Source organism: Erythrolamprus reginae, chromosome 9 (genome assembly GCF_031021105.1).
Source record: "Erythrolamprus reginae isolate rEryReg1 chromosome 9, rEryReg1.hap1, whole genome shotgun sequence".
Lineage (NCBI taxonomy): Eukaryota > Metazoa > Chordata > Lepidosauria > Squamata > Dipsadidae > Erythrolamprus > Erythrolamprus reginae.
In genome coordinates, this window is record NC_091958.1 from 26,039,832 (window position 1) to 26,062,311 (window position 22,480).

General features: G+C 57.4%; 1 protein-coding gene across 9 annotated transcripts; it reads right to left on the bottom strand.

Moving 5' to 3' along the window:
* Positions 1–683: 683 nt before the first annotated feature.
* FCSK (fucose kinase) lies at positions 684–21,706 on the bottom strand. 9 transcript variants are annotated; one of them, XM_070760575.1, is made up of 23 exons: positions 21,506–21,636; positions 19,447–19,598; positions 19,156–19,206; positions 18,110–18,235; positions 16,422–16,494; positions 16,104–16,201; positions 14,774–14,854; positions 14,531–14,650; positions 14,097–14,268; positions 13,779–13,906; positions 13,421–13,522; positions 12,783–12,953; positions 11,538–11,611; positions 10,067–10,431; positions 9,661–9,871; positions 9,133–9,299; positions 7,665–7,892; positions 6,507–6,650; positions 4,786–4,905; positions 4,275–4,462; positions 2,126–2,225; positions 1,357–1,580; positions 721–1,138 (listed from the first exon to the last, which is right to left on the bottom strand). In XM_070760575.1, the coding sequence occupies exons 1-23, from the start codon at positions 21,573–21,575 to the stop codon at positions 1,046–1,048; spliced, it is 3,258 nt and encodes a 1,085-aa protein (XP_070616676.1). In that variant the 5' UTR covers positions 21,576–21,636; the 3' UTR covers positions 721–1,045. The 9 variants fall into 9 exon arrangements, with proteins under 9 accessions (XP_070616679.1, XP_070616670.1, XP_070616674.1 ...); XM_070760574.1 differs by having other exon boundaries at positions 16,089–16,201; XM_070760578.1 differs by lacking the exon at positions 1,357–1,580 and having other exon boundaries at positions 684–1,138; positions 16,089–16,201; positions 21,506–21,706.
* Positions 21,707–22,480: the final 774 nt, after the last annotated feature.

Genomic DNA, 22,480 nt, shown 5'->3' on the forward strand with positions numbered 1-22,480 from the left:
GGCTCTGCATGCCGCCTGTGGCACCCGTCCCATGGGTTCACCATCACTGGGCTAGATGGACTCCATGATCCCCCTGATTCCATGGAAGGGAACAGATACGGTTAATGGCAGAGCCAAGACTGGAGGGGTGTCGAAAACAATCCCTCTGCTCAGGGCAGGCCTCGGTTTCAGGACTTCTGGTCAGGAGTGGCTGATTGATGGCTCTGGTGGCTTCTGACCCCACCCCACCCCTCACCCAGCGCTTCAAAGCTTGGAACAGGAGGCAAATCTCCTGGCCCTTTTGGTCCCCCTTCTTCCTTTGTCCCAGAACGGTCTCCTTCCTTCCTCCCCTTTGTGAGGACCCATCAATCCCACCGCCCTTGTGTCTTCTTCCACACCTAATGCAGCCCCTTGTCTGAGCAGCCCCTTCCCTGAAGCAGCTCTGTGTTTAATGCCATTTCTTTGGTTGGTGCCCATTCAGAAGGGGTGGGAAGGGGATTTGTTGTATTTTATTTCTCTAAGTGAAAAAACCAGACACACACACACCCACGTGACATTTTAGCTTCCCACGGGGCTGTTTTCACTTGCCTGCAACGCCTGGCCCTTCGGCTGGGACAGGACCTGCTGCAGCTGTGCCCCAGAGGGCCTCCCTTCATGACGGGTCCTCCCTAGCAGGCTACAATGTCAGCGATTTCAAGCAATGTAGTCCTACTTTGAAATTAAAAACACACCAGACTCTCGTTGGCTCTTTTAAGTAAACAACCAGGGCAGCCTTTATTTTGCAGCTGCGAATTGAGTCCTTGTAGGTGCTCACAGCCGCTGCACCGCTTGCTTTGGGGGCCCACTTGTGGGGAATCCGCTTGGATTTGCCAGGCTGGGTGTTGCCTGCCTCTTGCAGTGGATGCAGTCCTGCTCCTTTCCCCTCTTGGCAAGAACTCCGTCCCGCCGTTTGCTTGACTGGGACCTGCAATCCAGCGGAGTCGGTCCTTCATCCCTGCTGGGCAGCTGGTTCCAGCCCCCACTTCCTGGTGGAGGAGCAGCAGGTGGGGGGAGAGCAGAGGCTCTTTCACGCCTCTGAAGTGGGCGTGTCCCCAAGAAGCTCCACCCTGAATCCAACGTGGTCCACTTCCACCGTGTGGATGGTGACGTTTCCAAGGACCTGAAGGGGACGTGTGGATAAAGGAGCTGTGAGCTGACCATCTCCTGCAGTTTGTGCCTTCGCAGCTCTCGGGCAGCTGGAAGGAGGGAGAAGGATCTTCCTGTCCAGGGGGGGAGCCCCTCCATCCAGCCCCCCCTCCCTACTTTAGGGGGATTCTGGGTAGCATTCCCAAGCCAGCAGACCCTCCCCTTCCTCGGGGGGGGGATGGGTCCCCCTACCGCGGCTTCTGCCAGGATTTCCTGCAAGGCCGCCCGGTTCCTGGGCTCCTTGGTTACCAGGCAGAGGAAACCCCCACCGCCAGCTCCGGCCAGGCTCTGTCCATAGACGTGGGGCTGGAGCACCTTCATGATCTGGCGGACCCCCTGAGGCTCGCAGCCGGGGGCCATGGCCTTCTTCTGCAGCCAGTACCGGTTCAGACACTGGCCCAGCAGAGCCAGGTTGCCTGGAAGGAGAAGGGGAGGGGGAGGGCAGCACCCACCAGCCGCTCTCCAGAGGATGGCCATTCAAGTCCCCCCCCCCGCCCCCCAGCACAAAAGCCCCTCTGCCCATCCTGCCTTGGCTGTCCTCCCCGGAGAAAGACAGGGAGGGGCAAAGAGGGCCCACCGCCCAACTCTTAAGAGAATGGGGCCTCCATGGGGGGTTCCCCAGCCAGTGTCGGCCTCCTATGCTGGTTCCACCTGAATGCACCCCCTTGGCCACCCGGAGACCCTGGATGAGGGCCAGACCCCTCAGTCCAGCCTTTGGGTCACCTCTCTTGAGCAAATGGGCAGTTTTCTCCCCTTTTGAGCCCCTTATTTCACAATTCCTCCACTGACTTAAGAACCCTGAACGCTTTTCTGAAGCCCCAAACAGTGTCGCAGGGTCTCTTCCACAAGCACCCTGACACTCGCTCCCCATCACGATGTGGGGGTGTCCTCCAGCCCCCCCTCAACCGGTCTGGGTTTCCTGGCTCCCTTCCTGGCACAGCTCCGTCTCAAGGGCGGCTACCTTGTCCAAGGGCCTGGGCGCACTCCTCTGCATTGCTCACCAGGGCACTGGTGGTCTCCACCACAGTGGGCAGCCTGGCGTACCAGTTCCTGAGGACGTCCTGCGGAGAAACAAGGCCAGGCCCTTCAGCCCCAAGCTCCTCTTCTCTGCACGGATGGGGGAGTTGGAGGTAGTAAGAGGTAGTTAGAGGCAACCAGTTGACCGTGGACTTTCCCGCCAATAGGACAGGCAGGTTCAGGAAGGGGCAAGGCAGGGCACCTATTTTTTTAAAAATCCACACTCTGGCCAGAGGATTATTAGAAAATTCTGACCAAAAGCTCCACAGTCTTATAAAACCATGTCTGTTCTTCCAACTGTCCTTCATGGCAATAAATAATACAACACACACACACAAATGATGTGTATATCTTCCTGCATGTGTACATATATGAAAGGATATATACAAAAGGTGAACCTAATAAGACGGAAAATATACTGAATTCCACTGCGATAGAAATTTATTAAGTAATAGTGACAATAGTTGTTATTCTTGTCCAACACACACTATCGTAAACAAATCTGAAAGACAATTCACAGCAAAAGATCTTTCAGGCAGCACTCAAGCTGCCCAGTAAGTAATCCTTCGTTGCAAATCTCCTATCTGAAGGTAAACATTTTAAAATATTGAAAAATAATTAAAGATTTAAAAACTCACCAAGTTTAAATTAAGAAAATTGAAAGCAGACTAAGGGGACAATGGATTTATTATTTGAAAGTATTTTTTAAAACAAAAAACGTATATTTCTGTGGGAAAGATTTTTATTTGGGTCAATTGGGGATAATGTAAAATAAAAATTAAAGGAATGTTGCTAAAAGCCACCTGATTCCTGAAGGACAATGTTTGGAAGTGGATTAAAGACTTCTTAACCATTTAGAGAAAGTTGGGTGGAGTTATTAGAAAAGTCATGACCTTTGCAGAAAGCGTCTCTATCAGTCTTCTTGTGTGCGTTCTGCTCTGACATTTCAGGGCTGCTGACTTTTCTCTGAGTAGCGGTGGGAGACCAATTGTAAAGGGGATGCTTGTGAGCAACCACAGCCAGTGGATGTTCCACTATGGGCCAAATCCGTGGCTGCTGGTCTCCGTTCTGGGAATTCTCTTCTTCCCAACTCAGAAGGTCCTCTTGGCTCTCTGCAGAGTTCTCAGAAGAGACGCTCACCTGGCGTGTCCAGAGCACAAGGCCATCCTTGCCCAGGAGCCTCCGCACCTCACCTGGACAGAAGGTCTCGGCCAGGGACCAGATTTCTGATCCCTTTTGACGGGATCTAGAGAAACGTGACTCACGCAAACCTCCGTAGTTCCAGTGGATCTACTCTGAGGAAGGCTAAATCCTATTCTATTTGTCTACTGGAGATCTGCAATTATTGCAGACAGAATCCCAAAGTACAATTGCACAAGTTTTGTCTTTTTCATAGAACAAAATCTGCTCCACACTTTTTTTACAGGCTGTACGTTATTTTGGCTGTTTCTTGTAATGTCAAACCTGAGGAATTCACATGTGAACTCTGTAGCCTAGTGATGGCAAACCTTTTTTCCCTCGTGTGCCGAAAGAGTGCACACACACTATTGCATGTGCATGAGTGCCCACACCCATAATTCAATGTCTGGGGAGGGCAAAAACAGCTTTCCCTGCCCCCAGGAGCCCTCTGGAGGCTGGAAACGGCCTATTTCTCAACTTCTGGAGGGCCCAGTAGGCTCGTATTTCACCCTCCCCAGGCTCCAAAGGCTTCCCTGGAGCCAAGGGAGGGTAAAAACACCCTCCCCCACCCCCCCTGGAGGCTCTCTGGAAACCAAAAGAGCCTCTGTGTGAGCCAAAAATCAGCTAGCCGGCATACGCATGCACGTTGCAGCTGGGCTAGGGCAATAGCTTGCATGCCAGCAGATACAGTTTCATGTGGCACCCGTGCCACACTGCTGTAGCCTGTAACCACCTTTCCATCTGAGTGTATTGAGGGCTTGTGTCCATATCAGCTACCAAGGAAGTGATGAGTCCAGGGACAGCCCGGAGCAACCTTGAGACTGAGATCGAGGAGAGCTTCCTTCGGGATTGGGCGGCACAGAAGTCGAATTAATAAAAGCTGGGTGCTAAGCCAGGAGATACGCCTCCCTTACCTGGAGCAAGTTGCGAGCCAGACGAGTCTTCCCCGTGTAGAGCAGGAGCAGATGCTGGTTGAGAGTGTGGACGAAGCCTTCGGGGGGCCTGATCTCTTCCACCTCCACCTTCAGGGGCAGCTGGGCCTTCGAGCGCCCGATCTTCAGCCCTGGGACCAGGCCGCCCACCTGATCCTGCCATCCCCCACCTGAGGAAGACAGTGCAGGGGTGGGGGGCTCAGGCCCAGGCCAGGAACCTCTGCCCACTGCTCCACAGCCACCATCGAAAACGGGCGAGAGGGGCCGAGAGCAGGGGCTGCGTCTCAATTCCCCTTTCAGGTAACTGGGGGGTGAGGGGTGAGTGTCGGATGCCCTGCCCTTGCCAGGGATCAAAGAGGGCCTGGTACACTTCATGGCCTTTTCTCAGAGTCAAGGGGAGGGCCCCTCCAGACACATGGGAGTCCAACCCCCAGACCTGGAGGGAACACGCAGCGGATTCTGCCTTCCCTTCACGACAGCACAACCTCCTTACCTGTGGTCAAGACCTGCTCCAAGTGCAGCACCGCGTGGACGAGGGACTCGACCTCAGCGCAGCGCCCAGACACACGGTAGAGCGAGGCGATCACTGCGCCTGCCAAGATGCTGCTTGTCCCTGTGGAGGAACGCAAAGCGGCATAGAGGTGGCCGAGGGGAAAGGGGGCCACATGGATGTCCCAAGTGGACCAGGAGAGGAGGGGGCTTGACCACCACCTGCGGGGGAGGGGGGAATGCTCCAGAAGCCTCAGAGCTGGAGGGCCCTGGTGGGCGGGCAGAGCCTTTGGGGAAAGCTTTGGGAGGCCTCAGCCCCCCTCCCAAGAATCTCCCCCAGGAGTCGCTCTCCTCTTCACAAAACAGTGGGCCACGTGGGCCCAGGCGAAGAGCCTGGCAGGGAAGAGGGCAACTGGGCCGCTTGGAAAGGGCTGTTTGCAGACTGGCAAACAGGGAGGCAGGAAGGGAAAGAAGCAGCTGCAGCCATCGTGCACCAGCCTCTCCCCCCCCCCCCCGCCCATCTGGTCAGCCTGCCCAGAGAGGCCTACAGGGAGGCTTCTGGAGGGACCCGAAGGGCAGGTGGGCCCATGTGGTCTGGAGACCAGAGGGGAGGCACCGCCTGTGGCCCTGACTTCCCAGGCTCTCCTCTGCAGGAACCTGGAGGGTTTTGCATGGTTTTCTTTCCCTGCATGGTTGCTTCCTTTTTTTCTTTTTTTTTGGGGAGTGGGGGTGTCATTTGGCACCGTTCATGTTTTAACTGTAAGCCACCCAGAATCACTCATCCGGGATGGGCAACCAGGTGGGTGGGTTGAAGGGTCTCTATGAGCTGAGTTGTTTTCTTGCAAATGTTTCATTAGCCAGTTGCCACTAACACAGAGCGACTAAGCTCAGGAAACACCAGGGGTCCCTCACTTCAACCCTCAGCCAAAAATATTCTGTTTTATTGGGAATGAATGAATGACTGACTGACTGACTGACTGACTGACTGACTGACTGACTGACTGACTGACTGACTGACTGACTGACTGACTGACTGAATGAATGAATGAATGAATGAATGAATGTCTCCGGACACAATTCAAGGTGTTGGTTATTACCTATAAAACCCTACATGGCTCAGGGCCAGGCTATTTACGGGACTGCCTCCTGCCGCAAACCTCCCGGAGACCAATAAGAGCTCACAGAGTTGGCCTCCTCTGGGTCCTGTCGACTAAGCAATGCAGGTTGGCGGGACCATGGGGGAGGGCCTTCTCTGTGGCTGCCCCGGCTCTATGGAACCAGCTTCCACTCAACGTCCGCACCACCCCCACCCTGCTGGCCTTTTATAAGGCCATGAAGACCTGGCTGTGCCGGCAGGCTCAGGGGCCATAAATTTTACATTCTAGATGGCCAATTTTATGAATGGTGTTCATGTGTGTGACGGTGACTGTTTTTTTTATCTTTACGGGATCTTGTTTTATAATGTTTTAGTTTAGAAATGTTCGACTTCTTTTATCTTTGTATCTATTTTATTGTATTTTTTATCACTGTTGTAAGCCACCCTGAGTCCTTCGGGATTGGGCAGCATAGAAGTCGAATGGATGGATGGATGGATGGATGGATGGATGGATGGATGGATGGATGGAATGAATGAATGAATGAATGAATGAAAGAATGGAGAGAAGCAGTGTCCATGGCTTGCCTGGCTCTCCACCAACCCACGGCAGGCCGAGAGCCCCCACCTACCTAAGCCCGATCCATGGGGCAGATGAGACCAGGTGTGAAGCTCAAAGCCGCCTCCGAAACGCTCCTGCAGCTGTTCTCGCAAGGTTTGGGGGGAGAGGAGATCCACAATGTGAGTGCAGACCAAGGCGGCCTTGAGCAAGGCTCCTGGAAGAAGAGACGGAGTGGCAGCAAAGGCCAGAGAATGGGGGCAGCCAAGCCCCCCAACACCCCTCCCCAGGCCTTTCAGTTCAGAGCCTGGGTCCAAGGAAGCATGACCCATTGGCCAAAAGTCACCCTGAAGGTCCGGCCGCGACTCGGGGAAAGAACCTGAAAGCTTGAGAGGCAGTGAAACGGGGGAGACCCCCAATACACAGACTGGGACACCCCCCCACCCCCACGACAGCGTTTCAGAAGAGGAAGGTCAGAGCATTGGGCACGATTCCCAGGACGCCCCAGATGGCAGAACCACGTCAATGAAGCTCTAAAAAGGTTCTCCCCACGTCCTGGCTGTGCTTCACGTTGGGTGAAAATGCTCTGCTCATCATCACATTTACCCTTCACCCCAACAATTATCCCACAAACCCATAAAATAATATTATGAATCATTGATAAAAGGATGAAAAAATCCCAAACCACAAAACTCAAAACTTTAGAAACCTAAAACTTTTATCTATATTGACAGTAAATATCTTAAAAGCTGTAATCGGGTCAACAGATAAGTTGACACTATTTACATTTGATAAACTCATAGATGAACTTATTTCTTCTTTCATTCTTTTTTATTTATTTTTAATTTTTCCTCTTCTCTCTTCCTCCCTCCTTTTCTCTTTTTCTTTTTCTCTCTTTAGCTTTTCCTCTTTTTTCCCTTATGTAAGTGTGTATTTTATTTTATAACTGTATAAATTCATATAAATTTGTACTAATATTCACATAGTCCTTTTGCTTTTTGTATCCCCTCCCCCATTTATCTTCAATAAAGATTATATTTTATTATTTTTTTAAAGAGTTTTTTAAAAATGCTCTGCCAGGTGAGATGTTTTATGAGCATCTCGGCTCAGGCACAACCTCTCCAAAGCCCACAGAACATCCTGGCCAGTGTCCTGCCCCACCCCAGCTCCCCTTTCTGATCCCTTTTTGGCTACAGGGAAGGGCAGCTGGACAGAAGAGGCAGGTCCTCACCGGGCATGTGGGGCTGGCAGTAATCCCTCAGATCCTCCAGGTCGCGACAGACCAGCTCCACCACCACCTCTCCCTCCAGGCTTCCACTGGTGCTGATGAGGTGCAATTCCGGTGTGGCAATGCGCCGTGCCTGGGCACCAATCGGCCTACAGCCATCCACCAGGACAGCCACATCCACCACGGCTCCTCCGTGTTCATACGTGATTGGAGGGGTGTCACTCCAGCCCCCTAGAAAACACCAAAGGCCCTGTCACCAAAGACCCCACCGACAAAGCCTGAGCTTCTGCGCCTCCTTTGCAGCCGGTGGGGCTTCCTGGCTCAAGAACCTGGGCACTCTGGGCATCCCCTGGCCCGTCTCTTGCCCAGCTCTGAAACTCATCTGGTGAAGAGCGGGAAGAGCGTTGAGGCTGCAGAAGGACCAGGAGGTGGGCTGGGAAAATAGCAGATGCTCTGGAGGGCATGAGACGATGGAGACCCCCTGCTGCCCTTCTCCACAGGCAGAGAAGGTTGCAGAGCTTCCAATATTACAGAATTTGGGGGGTGGGGGGAGATTGAACCCCCCCCTTCATTCATTCCATGTAGAGAGTCTGCACCCAGTGAGCAGGGGAGGGCAGGGGATTCAAACGGCCTTCAGGAAGACGAGGAGGAGGAGGAAGAGGAGGAGGAGGAAGAAGAAGAAGCACGGAGAGGTATTGGCACTTCTCCACAACCAACCAGGATTGTTGGGCTTTAGGGCTGACCCACACAAAAGCGAATGGTGGGCCTGGTGGCCAAATAGGGGGAGGAGTACCCGGGGAAAGGAAGTTTTGGAGCTGTTCCCTTCTGCTGCATCTCCTGCACATTGACAAATTATTATTATGATTATTATTATTATTATTATTATTATTATTATTATTATTATTATTTAGATTTGTATGTTGTATGCCGCTCTTCTCCGAAGATTCGGGGCAGCTCACAAGATACAATATGAATAATGCAACAACAAATTAATTAATTAAAAAATTACAAACTAAAATCCCAATAGATTAAAATCAGTCAGCCAATTCATTCACAACCACTCATCACATTTAGTAAACGGGGAGGCAGGGGCTTGATCTAATTGCAGAAGGGGACAAGACAGTAGCCTGGACGGAGGGCAGTTCTTGGAGATGGTCAGGGATTTCGGCACACGCCAACCCCCCTGCAACTGCCCCCCAGCCAACAGGGAGTGCTGAATTAGTTTGCTAGCGGTTCGTGCCTGCATGCCACATGCCCGGAAGCATCCTGGGCAGGTGGGTGGAGCCTCCCTCCACTGCTAGCGGTTCTAAGAACTGAAGCAGAAGCAACCCCCTCGCTCCCCCTCCCAAGTGGCAGGCCAGACAGAGGTCAGCCAGGGGTGTGGTGTGCTGGGGCCCAGTCTGGGCCGCAGGTGGGCAAGCTCCTCCGCAGAGACACCCCCCCACCCCCCGTGGCAGCTCTCGCCACCTACCGGAGAGGTCGATGCGTGCCGGGCACTCGGCTCTCACCCAGCAGCCCAGGGGGGGCAGCTCCACCTGCTGGAGGGCGATGAACTGGCTGGAGAGGCGGATGGCTCTGCGGATGAGGATCTGCTCGGCCCCCTCGTAGTGCCGGGCAGCACGAACCAGAAGGAGGGGTCTGTGGGGGAGGGGGAGTAGGCTGCTGGGGGGCCCCTGGCAGACACCTCCCCTTTGGGAAGAGGCCCCCAGAGGTGGGACTGCCCTCAGAGGCCCCCTTCCCAGAATGCTGCCCAGAGCCCCATCGGACCCTTCCAAGGAAGGAGGGGAAAACATGCCTCCCTACCCCCCACAGGAGCTGCACATCCTCCTGTAAGGGGCTCAGGGGGAGGGGGCAGGGCAGTAGAAGCCAGCCGCCTGCCATTGGCCAAGGGGGCTCACCAGGCGGCTCTGGGCCCCTCGAGCACAGATGGGGGAAGCCTGGAGAGATGTGGGGTGCCCACCCTGTCTCTCTCCTCCTACGCCCCCCATCCCTCCAGTACCTGCTCAGCCACTTCTTCCTCTCCGCGGCAAGGGCCTGGATGCCCTGAGCGATGTCCCCCTTCTCCAGTTGCTGGAAGGCAGCGGCCCAAGCAAGGTTGGCGGTGGGGCCACTCCGCAAGCCCCCGTCCCCTTTGGCCATGCAGCCCAGGAGATCGGCAATGCACGCCAGGGCCCGAGCGGCCACCCCCAGGTCCCCAGCGGTGGCAGCCACTAGGGAGGAAGCAGAGACCAGCGTTCTCCCCCTCCTGCCGCACTGGCACCCCCCCCCCAAGAGGCTGGGCAGGGGGCCAGGCTAAAAAAGGCCCCTCCAACTCCTGCGGGGTACCTGGCAGAAGGAGGTGCTCAGCCCGAGACGAAGGCTGGCAAATGGGGGGTGTTGGGGGCCGGCCAGAGCTGCCTCCTTACCCTGGTCCAGGGTGTCCAGCAGAGGCTCCTCAAAGCCCTCCAGGACAGCCGAGCGGAGGAGGGGCAGGAGGCTGCATTTCCTCTGCTCCACCAGGACCTGCTGGACTTTGCGCTGGGCCTGCAGGAAGAAGGTGGCCCTGCGGGAGGCCAGCTCCGCCTCCTGGTCCAGGCAGTCCCTCATCTCCTCCCAGGAGAGGCGCCAGGCCCCCCGCCAGGACTGCAGCTGCCGCGTCTCTGGAGAAGCCAAGAGCCAAACGAGGACTCCCAGGCTCAGGGCCTCCGAGACGCAGAGCACGGGGAAGAGACGGGCGTTCAGCAGGCAGCGCTTCTCCGGGGCCACGTCCGGGCTCCACAGGTCCTGGCTCCTGCGCGGGGAAGAAGAGGGTGGAAGCAGGCGGCAGGGCCAAGGCAAAGCCACTCTCCTGGGGGCCAGGTTTCTGGTCACAGCTCAAAGTGTTGGTTATGACCTATAAAGACCTTCAACGCATCGGACCAGAATATCTCCGGGACCGCCTCCTGCCACACAAATCCCAGTGATCGATTAGGGGCCTTCTCCGGGTCCCGTCAACAAAACAATGTCTGACAGGCCTCAGGGGAAGAGCCTTCTCTGTGGCAGCCCCAACTCTCTGGAATCAACTCCACCCAGAGATCAGGACTGCCCCCACCCTCCTTGCCTTTCGCAAACTCCTTAAAACCCACCTCTGTCCATCCCGCAAAGCAACGGTACCGGAACCCAAATAAAACGGCCTCCCATAAGGAGCCCCCTAATCGCTTCTACAGCCACAATGGAGACTCCCAATGGCCTGGCGGGGTGCAGCCTCCCCACTTTAAGCTTCTCCCCGCAGAACCCCCTGTGCCCCCCCTCTGGGGGTGGGTCCTAGCGGAGCAGTGGACGGGTTCTTCAGGGCTCTGCCTCGTCCTCTGAAAGCCACTGGCTCACCCACAGGCTAAATATAAGTAACTTTGCGTTCCCTGCAGGTTTCGTTTCATTTCTGGGCCTCCCTGAGCTCTTCAAAAGTTGAAGACAGACCAGATTCCAGAAACCACTGATCGAGATCCATCTGGCCTGGCAGCCCCCATCCTGCGGCTGCTTCTGGCACAGGCATCCGGAACTCTTCCGGCCCAACAGTGGCCGCCAGCTCTGCAATGGTCTTCAAGGACATCTCTCTAAGGCAGTGTTTCCCAACCTTGGCCATTTGAAGATATCTGGGCTTCAACTCCCAGAATTCCCCAGCCAGCATTGGCCAAGGCTGGGAAACACTGCTCTAAGGCCCTCCACGAATGAACCCTGGGCTCCTCCCCCTACCCACAAGGGCCGTGAGACGGAAGCCCCCTCCGGCCACCACGGCTGCTCTGCCTCCCAGGGGCTGGGCCTCCCCCTGATCTCTGTGAGCTCCCCTAGGCAGCCTCCAGAGGCAGGACCGAGGAGGAGACCTTCGGAGCATCAGGGCCCCACCCAGGCGGCACCTACCGTATGCCAGTCCGATGGTACAAGGCTGCCCAGGGCAAGTTCAGGAAGGTGCCCGTCTCTTCTGTCGCCGTACTCTGCGGAGAACAACCTCTGTCTCAGGAGGAGCCTCCCGCCAGGGGAATGCGTGGCCGCCTCTGTTGGCGGATTGGTGGGCTCCCTTGTGCGGGCAGCCAGTTGCCGCTAACACAGAGGCCGCTCTATCCGGGGAGGGGGGGAATGGCGCAGGAGGGGGTCTGAGCCAGCTTCTCTGCAGACTGCTCAAGCTCTTGGGTCTGTGACCTTCACCTGGATGAGGCCATGCGTCACAAGGCAGGACCTGTTCAACACAGGGACTCCAAATAGGCTAACCTAAATAACGTACCCAGAATTCGGGACCTATGACTCCCCTGGAACTGATATTTGGCCAATTTTACAACATATTTTATGACATAAAAGCTATCATAAAGCATTTTGTGACATAGTACAATAATCCCTCGCTACTTCGCGGTTCATCTTTTCCGGATTCGCTACTTCACGGGTTTTCAACGGGAGCTTAAATCCATTAAACCCATTGAAAATTTTAAATCCATTCAAAATTCATAAAATTCTTCTACAGTACTACTGTGTTAAAGAAGCTGGTAGGATATATCACATGTAGTTCCAGCTGAGACACATGACAGAATGACTGTTTAATGCAAAGGGTGGGTTTTAAAAGTGCAAACACTCGTTAAATACATTAAAAAATATCTTTCCTCTACTTCACGGAAATCCGTTTTTCACGGGTGGCCTCGGAACGCATCGAGGGATCACTGTATATAATGTTGTAAACGTTTTCTGTGCTGATGTCTGACTACGCCATACACTCTGAAACAGTGAAGGGCTACTGAAACTTTTATTAAAACACTGTGGACATGGCTTATGCAGGACACCCTGCATTTTCTTTCAACCTCTTTCAGTGCAAATTGGGGGCTCCGGGGTGGAGCTCCACTGCGTCCCCCCCCCCCCTCCCGTCTGCGCATCAACCCACCCCTGCTTTGAAGGCAGGAACAGAACCTCTGAAAGGAGCCCTGAATTTTGAAGAAGAACTTTCTCGGGGCGTCTGCGGTTGTTGAAAGCCTGCAGAACCCTGGGAAGGAAATCTCCCCGGAACCTTCATTCGGGGTTCAGCCCTTTCTTATGGGCAGCTCAGGGGGCTGTGAAGGGGGGATTGGCAGGGAGGTCCCCAGGGCCTGGAGCAGTGCCCCCACCGGAGCCTCCTGCACCTACCCGCCAGTCATCATGACGTCCACTCAGCGTGAACACTTTGCAGCTCATGTCTCTCAGCCGGATCGCGTGTCCCTGGATGACCACGTCCTGAAGCAAGTGGCTCCTGAGGGCCACGGAGGTGGCCGCATCCAGTCCCGTGAGGAGGCAGCCAGAACGGATGTGCAAGGGGCCCTGCAGGAACACCAAGCATCCACCAGTCCTGGGTCAGAACGGGCCACGCAGGTCCTGGCTAGAACCTGCACCCCTCAGTCCATGGGGTTTGCCCTGGTGGCACCGCAGCTGTTCTGCAGGCAGGCAGGGGCTGGCAGGGGGCATCCCCGAGAGGCGGTCCAGCCCCCAGCCCCGCCCCCTTCTTCTCAGGAAGTGAAAAGGGGGAGGGGCCTGTTGCAGGCCTTCCAGTGTAGCGGCCCTCCAAGCCTGGAAGAGAGGGAGCAAGACACCAGCCCAGGATGCTTACGGGCTGCAGTGACGGAGGAGCTACAGAGACCCCCACCCTTACAAGGCCCCACTGCACCCCCTGCACCCAGGAGCAACCCCGGGCCCTTCCAACCGCCCAGTCCTGCCCCAGCCAGAGGCCGTCCGGGGACACACAGAGCCCACTTGGTGCCAAGGGGGAGTGAAGACCCCGGCCCACCCACCTCCAGGCGGCAGTGCTGAATGACGCTCCCTGGCCCCACTGCCACAGCCCCCGCCAGCAGGCAGTTGGTGACCGAGCAGCCCTCCTCCAGCAGACGCGGCTCCTGCACGGCACAGAAGGGGAAATGCAGGGGGATCTCTCCTGGATGGGGCTGGGGGGACACTCACGGAGAGTCCCCCCCTTTGCCCCCCTCACAGGACAGCACGAAGAGGGCAAGCGGCAAAGAGGGACTTGCCTCCTGAATGGGAATGGGGGATTATCAATCCTGTGGACGGCTGCAACATCGTCTGCCTTTGGGCCCCTACCACTCCCGTCTGCCAGCCAAGAGGGCGTGAGGAGGCGGCTGGAGGGGAACTTACATCCACGCTGGAATGGGCCACCTTGCAGAAGCCCCCGCTGTGAGCATTGCCCAGCTGAGGGGTCAGGTGGTAGATGTGCTCACTGGCAGACGAGGTCATGTAGCTATAGGTGCCATCAGGGAGGTAGGCTGGGAAGAGGAGGACTCCGTGAACTGGGCAGCATGCTGCCACCGCCTCCAGGCCCTCAGGGCCCGCCAGTTCTGCCCTCTCTGGGATGCAGGACTCCCCCCCACTCCCAGCCCCGAGCTGGAGTTCCAGATCCTCCCCTCCTGCTCCCTCCCTGCCACCTGCCTGGTGTTCCTGCCCCAGGAGACTCACCCATGGTGAGGGGCAGTGGACGGAGAGTCTTCCACAGCACCGTCCGGGCACTCCGAGTGGCCCTGGAGCTCCAGGCATCCCCTCCCCCCATCCCTCCTCGGTGTCCAGCTACAAAGGCCTCCTCAGTCACTGCCTGGGCCATGCAGAGGAGCAGGTCGAAGAAGAGAGACAGCTGGGGGGGGGCACAAGAGAGTCTTCACCCCGGGAAAAGCAGCTGCCCTTCCCAGCTGCAGGTCGATCAGCTTGGGGGAAGAGCCCCCCCGCCCCTCCGAGGCTGCAACTGCCCCTCCCCCGCCCCGGGAGACTGCCTGCCTGCAGGGAGATGGGGGGAGAGCCCTTCCTCCACCTTCCTGGGTGGGCGCCTGCCCCCATGGATGCCCCAAGTGAGGGGGCTCCTTTTGTCCCACCCCCCAACCCAGGCAACGCTTCCCCACCTGCAGGGCTGGGGCCCCCGAGTCCAGCCCCATGTAGGTGCAGGCGTGGAGTGGGGGGACGACGTGGGTGGACAGAAGCTGCTCTGCCGCTCGGGAGGAGAAGAAGACCACCCCACACACCTGCCGGGGAGAGAGAGAAAAGGGGGCCACTCTGGCTCTGTGGGTCTGGGGCCAATCCCCTCCCCCCAACATGCCAGTCCACGTCCCCAATCAACCCCAGCCCCCCCCCCAGCCTCCACTCACCAGGGGGACCTTCCCGTCGGGCCCCAGGCACCGTCGGATCTCCTCCTCCGAGCTCTGGTAGAGGATGTCCTGCACCAACGCCTGCGCATGTACAAGGGAGGGGTCAGCCTCGGGTGGGCCTCCTGCCAGCCCGGGTGGGGTTGGGGGAACTGCAGTTGGGGCTCCTCTGAGGCTGCTGGCAGGAAAGGGGGCAGGGGGGCTGGACCTCTCGGGGGGGTGGGGATCCCTGCTGGCCCCAACCCCCCACACCAAAAGGCAGCTCTCGGGAGGACTCCAGGAAGCAGACAGGTGAGGGGGCACCCTCCCCTCCGGGACCCTCTGTCCTCTCCTCCTTGGGGAGGCGAGAAACATCCAGCCGACCAGAAAGAGGGCCTAGGACAGTGATGGTGAACCTTTATTTACCTGGGTGCCGAAAAAGCGCATGAGCGCACTATCACGCATGCGTAACTTCCCACACCCATAATTCAATGCCTGGGGAGAGCAAAATAGCTTCCTCCACCCCCTCCACCGGCCCTCTGGAGGCTGAAAACGTGTTTTCAGGCCTGTTTCCCAACTTCTGGTGGGCCCAGTAGGCTCGTGTTTCGCCCTCCCCAGGCTCCAAAGGCATCCCTGGAGCCAGGGGAGGGTAAAAACGCCCTCCCCCATCCTCCCCGGAGGCTCTCTGGAAGCCAAAAACGCCCTCCCAGAGCCTCTGTGCAAGCCAAAAATCATCTGGCCAGCACACACCTGCACATTGGAGCTGAGCTAGGGCAACGGCTCGCGTGCCAGCAGATATGGCTCCACATGCCACTTGTGGCACCTGTGCCATAGGTTCGCCATCAGTGGCCTAGGACCAGAGAGAAGAGGAGCTGCTTCCTTTTGCAGGCAACCTGAGCGAGGGCACCCCCAGTTGCCCCTTTGGCCCCACAGGAGCCCCTCAGGGGGCCCGGAGTGCTTGCTGGGAGGACCGAGGGCCACCCTGGGTCTCCCTATGGGGGCTGAAATGCTCATTTGGAGACTGGGACCCCTTCACTAATTCGATCCAAGAATCCGGCTGCTCTTTAGACTCGGTTTTTACACTAAGAGCCTCCCAAACCCCGTTTTTGTTGTCTCCAAGTTGGCTGAATCCCTAGCAAATAATTGGGGGGTTTTCTTACTGACCCAGACCAAGACCCTCCTTATTTTGGCCTTAAAGCTGTTATATTCTTCCTGGGTAACAGGGGACGTTTTCGAGAGAGCAAACGTGTCAAATTCCCTGGGGAGAAGCCTCTGCGTTGGAGATTGTGGGGCACGGGGTGGGGGGTGGGGGGGAGTGGCCTTCGCCTACATGAGGCACCTTCCGGGGGGGCACCTGAGAATCCACCGAGTAGACGCCATGCTGCCTGGCATAGGAGACGCTGGCGGGCACTGCAATTACTTTCACCCCCTGGAAGTTCCGCCAGTCAATTTCTGCAGGGCGAAATGGGATTCGTCAACCATCCAGCTCCCTCCCCTCGGACAGCCGTCAAGCCCCAAAGAAGGCCCTTCTAGACCAGGAGACCCAGAACAGGGACCTCCCTTCCCACTCTTGTGATGAAAGCCCCCCACAACTAGGGCAGGGCTAGGGGGGGCCACTGGCACATCCAGCCCCCCTGCACAGGAGGGTCTCCTGCCCTGCAGGCAGACTCACCGGGCACGGCTGGGACGGTCAGAAACATATCCGTGCTGGAGACCCAGACGCCTGGGGGAGAACCCTGGCAGACCTGCAAGAAAGGCAGGAAGGAAACAGGGCAGCTGCCCCTGGAGGCCTTCGGAGGGGACCCCTTGCAGGACCCTCAAGCAGAGAGAAGCCCCCGGCCAGCCCTCTCCAGTCATGACTCCAGAGTCTCAGGAATCCTTCTGGACCTCCACGGGATCCGTTTGGAGCCTGGGACAGCCGGTCCCACCACGACACACCACCACAAGGGGATCTCGTCACAAGAAGGGGCTGATGGTAACAGGGCAGCTCATCGCTGCTGCGTCAAGATAAGAAATACATCCAGTACACCAGTGTTTTTCAACCAGTGTGCCGTGAGACATGGTCAGGTGTGCCGCAAAGAAGGAAGCTCAGGTTCCGGTCTTGCAACTTTTTGCTGAGAGAGAGAGAGAGAGAGAAAGCAAGAGAGAGAAAGAAAAGAAAGAAAGCAAGGGTGAGAGAGAGAGAAAGAGAGAGAAAGAAAGCAAGAGAGGGAGAGAGAAAAGGAGAGGAAGGGAGAGGGAGAGAGAGAGAAATGAGCAAAAAGGGGAGGAAAAAAGAGAAATGAGAAAATGATTGAGACAGAGAATGAGAGGAAAGAGAGAGAAACAAAGAGAGTGAGAAATGACTTGATTTAAAGCATATGATAAAAAGCACCCAAAGAATAAGAGACAAAAAAACCCCAGCCCTCACCTGTTTTTGGAAATGGTTCAAGAGTGTGTGTATACACACACACAAGGGGGAGGAGACATGGATGGAAAAAGAGAGGAGAGTATCTTAGAGTGTCATTTTGTATCATTTTGGTTGGTGGTGTGCCCCAGGATTTTGTAAATGTAAAAAATGTGCCGAGGCTCAAAAAGGGTTGAAAATCACTGCAGTACACGACCATGACTGAGCCGGGGTGGCGCAGCAGGTGGAGTGCGGTACTGCAGGCCACTAAAGCTGACTTCTAGATCTGCAGGTCAGCGGTTTAAATCTCATCACTGGCTCAAGGTTGACTCAGCCTTCCATCCTTCCAAGGTGGGTCAAATGGGGACCCAGATTGCAAGGGCCATATGCTGGCTCTAGCTATTGCTAACATGTTGTAAGCCGCCCTGAGTCTAAGGAGAATGGCGGCATAAGAAAATTGAATAAATAAATAAATGACTGGGATCGAGAGATTACAAGGGCCCACCTGGCCACAGGTACACAACTCTGGCATGGAGACAGCTGCCCAGCCAAGCCCATTTTGCAAGCAGGACGGCACCACCAGGTCTCTGCAGAGCCTTTTCCACCCCCGTCCACCCAGGCGGATGGTCAGCTCCACACTCAGCCCTCCCCAGGAAAGAGAGAGGGGCTGGGTGTCCTTGTAAAGTGTGCCACACCCGACTCGCAATGGGGGCCTCCCACTGCCAGCAGAGACATTCCACCGGGTCTCTCTGTTACGAACAGAAGTCAAACCTGGACCCTTCACGGCTCCCTTCACATCCCGTCAAGTGGATCCATCCTGCTCTCCTGGAGGGGTCTTCTGGCTGCCCCCCAACCCTTGCAGGCCAAAGGGAGGAAGAGGGGGGGGTGTCTCTCTGCCACAGCCCCCCCCTCTTCCGGGCAGCCCCTCTCTCTCTCTCTGCCTGGCCTTCCCTCCCTTCCCCCCCCCCACTCACCCGCTCGGTCAAGGTGGCCAGGAGGCGGTCCAGGTGGCAGGACAGGGCCTCGGTGGGGGCCGCAGGGTCCTCGAGGGGGAGGCAGAGAAATGCACGGCTGCAGTCATCAAACAGAAAGTCTCGGCCCTGGGAGGGGAGGGGAGCCTGTCACTGGATGTGTCCATCACCTCCACCCCTGAAGAGGGAGCAAGCTCAGGAGCCCCCACAGGAGGCTCAGTCAGCCCCAAGCCCCCCCCCCCCCCACACACACTCGGCTGCAGGGACCAAGTTGCCGGGGTATGGGTGGGTGGGTGGGTGGGGTCCATGCATGTCTCGGCCTTCAGGGCCGCCGCAATGCTAGGGTCCCTGGCTGAGTCTTTGCTCCTTTCCTGGAGTGAGCAGCTGCTTCTGAGTCTCCAAGAGGTCGGGGGGGGGGGCTCCTTTGGCCAGAGCTGCTGCCTGGGGGAGGGGGGCTCCCTATCCTCTCCACCCGGAAGCAAGCGCCTGCTCCCCCCCCCCATTCCCTAGTGCAGTGATGGCAAACCTATGGCACGGGTGCCACAGATGGCACGCAGAGCCATATCTGCTGGCACGCGAGCTGTTCTCCTACTTCAGTTTCCATGTGCATGTGTGTGCCAGCCAGCTGATTTTTGACTCGCAGAGGCTCGGGGAGGGGGGGGGGCTTTTTAGCTTCCAGAGAGCCTCCAGGGGGATGAAGAAGGGCGTCTTTACTCTCCCCCAGCTCCAGGGAATCCTTTGGAGCCTGGGCAGGGTGAAACACGAGCCTACTGAGCCGACCAGAAGTTGGGAAACAGACCATTTCCGACCTTCAGAGGGCCTCTGGGTGGCAGGGGAAGGTGTTTTCGCCCTCCCCAGGCATTGAATTATAGGTATGGGCACTCGCGCATGCATGATAGCGTGTGTACACACTCGTCACCCGAGGGAAAAATGGTTTGCCATCACTGCTCTAGTGGGAGGCGGGAGCTGGCTTCTCCCCAGGCAGGCTCAGGGGAGGCCCCACGAAGGGAAAACCCAGCCGGGCAGAAAGAGCTTCTCTCCCCACTCACCACGTGCAAGATGAGGATCCTGGCCTCTTGCAGGACGTCCGCAGTGACCACCTGCAGCAGCAGCAGACAGGAGGGAGAGAGAGAGACCCCCATGTACCTGGGCCCATGGCACTTTCCAGGGATGGAGGGGGGTGGGGGAGACTCCCACCCATGGATCCCAAGCCCACGGTAGGGGGAGTGCAGCCACAGCAGCCGGGCAGAAGGCAGGTGTTTCCTGACCCCTTGGGCACCCAGTTGGTCCGAGAGGGCAGAAGAGGTGGGGCCAAGGGGGGGAGAGGTCAAGGGGCTCACCGTATAACCTGCCCGGGCACTCAGGTGTTCTGCGGCCACAAGGAGAGCATTGAGGGTAGCCCCTCCGCTGCCCACCTGGGCTTTGGGGTCTTCCACAGTCAGCAGGAGGGTCTCCCGACCCAGGGAGCCTCTCTCCCTGCGCAGCTCCAGCTCTGGAAGGCAAACAGAGGGTCAGCCAGCCTGGCAAGGAGGCCACCAGTTGCCCAGGAATCTCCTTCCAAGATAATAATAAGAACAAGGGGAAGGAGGAGGAGGAGAAGATGAAGTAGTAGTAGTAGTACTACTAGTAGTAGTAGTAGTAATAATAATAGAAAAAGAAAGTATGGAGCATTGACATTGCAATCCCAGGAGACAGCAGAATTGAGGAGAAGCAGCTAGAGAAATTGGCGAAATACGAAGATCAGAAAATCGAGCTGCAATGATTGTGGCATAAGCCAGTGAAAGTGGTCCCAGTGGTCCTTGGCATGCTGGGTGCAGTGCCAAAGGATCTCAGTGGACATTTGAAAACTATTGGAATTGACAAAATCTCCATCTGTCAATTGCAAAAGGCCGCTTTACTGGGATCAGCTGATTCACCGCTACATCACGCAGTCCTAGGTGCTTGGGAAGTGCCCGACTGATGATGAAATACAAAATCCAGCAAAGTGATCTCATTTGCTGTGTTGTATTAATGATGTATGTTAGTACATGGTACATATCCTACTTTGGGATTACCATACAGTAAACTGACAATGTTGGTCTATGAAAGTAAAGACTATATCTTTAAGAACTTTTACTGGTTGGCCATAAGAGGGCGCCAGCACTGTTCCCTTTGGGGAAAGTTACTGTACTTTGAGATAGCTTTGCTTGTGAGCTGTATTATTTTTGCTGTGTGCTGTATGTAATTATTAGTGTTTATATTGTTGTATATTTGTAAATAACAATATTGTTAATACTAAGTCTGAGTCTTTATCTGGCTACCCACATTATCTACACCAGTGTTTCCCAACCTTGGCCACTTGAAGATACCTGGACTTCAACTCCCAGAATTCCCCAGCCAGCATTCGCTGGGAGGGGAATTCTGGGAGTTGAAGTCCAAATATCTTCAAGTGGTCAAGGTTGGGAAACACTGATCTACACCACTGCAACAACCCTGCTTATTGTATGTCGAAGGTTTCGCACAGAGCTGCACCGAGACATACTAACAATGATGCTGATGATGATGATGATGATGATAATAATAATAATAATAATAATAGTTTATTTATAACGCCCTTTTAACAAAGGGCATAACAGCATGCCACCAGAGCAGCTCCCAATGGCGGGCAGGGAGAAAGAAGCCTTCCGGGCCACCCAGGGGAGCTCCCAGCCTCCCACCCGTCTGCGCTGGGCCACCTGGGGTCGTCCTTGGCAGGGTAGAACCGTTTGGGCCAAAGCTGGTTTATTTCTGCCCCTCTCCTGCCTGCACCACCGAACACCTTGAGGGAAGGAGCAGAGCCGGCCGGGGCAGCTTTTCTCCTAGTCCAGGCCTTCTCAGCAGCACCGGCCTCGGTGGGAAGGAGAGGCCCGAGAGGAGAGCAAGGAAGGAGGTAGCCGGGCCTTTCAGGAAGGACAAGGAGCCTCCTGGGACGCGGGGAGTACGGAAGCCACCCTGGCTGCCCTAAAGCGAGCCTCCTCTTCCTCAGGGAACAGCTGGAGCCCCTCAGGCCCCCTCACGGCTGCCCCCCCCACACCTCCAGCCTGGGCTGCCCCGCAGGGCCCAGAGCCCCTAGAGAACCGGCCTCTCCGGCCCCTTGGAAAGCCCGGAGCCCCCCCGGGGAGGGTCGGCTGGAGACGGGAGCTCCTGCCAGCGGCTCCGGGAGGCCGGAGTAGGCCCCGGCCTTGCGTCTGCCCGGCCTGCGCCCTCCGTTCGCCTCCCAACCGGCCTTCGGGCCCACAGGGACTCCCCACACACACACTTTGGCTCTCTCCAACCGGACGGCGCTGAGCGGCTGGCGGGAAGGAGAAGCCCTGCTTGTCCCGGGTCAGGTGCGGGGCTCTGGGCGGGCTCTCCTCCCCACAGGCGGCGGCCGCTGCTCACCCCGCTGGAAGGCGAAGGCGCTGTCCCGATGCTGGCAGGTCAGGACGACCACCGTCCAGGCGGCCACCATCCCGCCCGCCCCTCGAAAGTGGCGCCCGACCTCGCGCTGGCCCTTTAAGGCGCGGGGGCAGGCCGGGAAATGCAGTCCGCCGCCCCGGAGGCGGAGCCGCTGGAAGGGGCGGGCAGGAGGGCGCCAGCATTCAACACCACCACCCGCCCCGCCCCCCTGGAAGCCCCTGTGGCGCCCCGGCGCCCCCGTGGGGAGAAGCTTCCGAGAACAGCCCACTTTCCGTCCCCGGCTCGCCCGGGAGGGGAATGCGAACAGTCGCCTGGCGAAGTGGAGAAGAACCCCACCACCACCACCAATCCGGCACCTCTTGCCTCCTTCCCCTGACGGCCCCAGGAGAGGCCCGACGTGGCAGGACAAGCCGCCGCTTCTCCAGCCCGGCCCGGCTGTCTTGGGCGCCGTTGGGGGAAGGGGCGGTGCACCCCGTCGAGCCCAGGGTTGCTCCACCCAGCTTGCCCGAGAGGGACCCCGGACAGGGCGCCGCCGGGCTGCAACGCTCATCCGACCGGCCGGCGGGTTCTGGCCCCAGCTGGTTGAAGGGCCCTCGGGGCTCGTGCGCCAAGTGGGAGCTGGGCTACTCCGAGGGCGGGAGGGGCCCGAAGAAGGCTCCGGGGGAGCCCCCTGGCCGCCTCCAGCACCGGCAGCCTCGGGAAGCCGCCGCGGGATTCAACGGGGCCGCGCCCGCCCCCTTTCGGCGCCTTCCCCCACTGCAGAGGGGGCCCCGCCCGGCCCCCCTCTCTCCGCAGCGGCCGCGCGGCGCATCTGGCCGAAGAGCTGCTCCGTCCCAGCAGGAAAGCTCGCCGAGGGGGAGGCGGCCCCGGCTAGGCTCGCCCGGCCCGCGGACCACTCGTCTGGGCAGCCCGGCAGCCGCCTTGCCGGGCCGGCGTCTGAGGCAGCGGCGCTCTCGG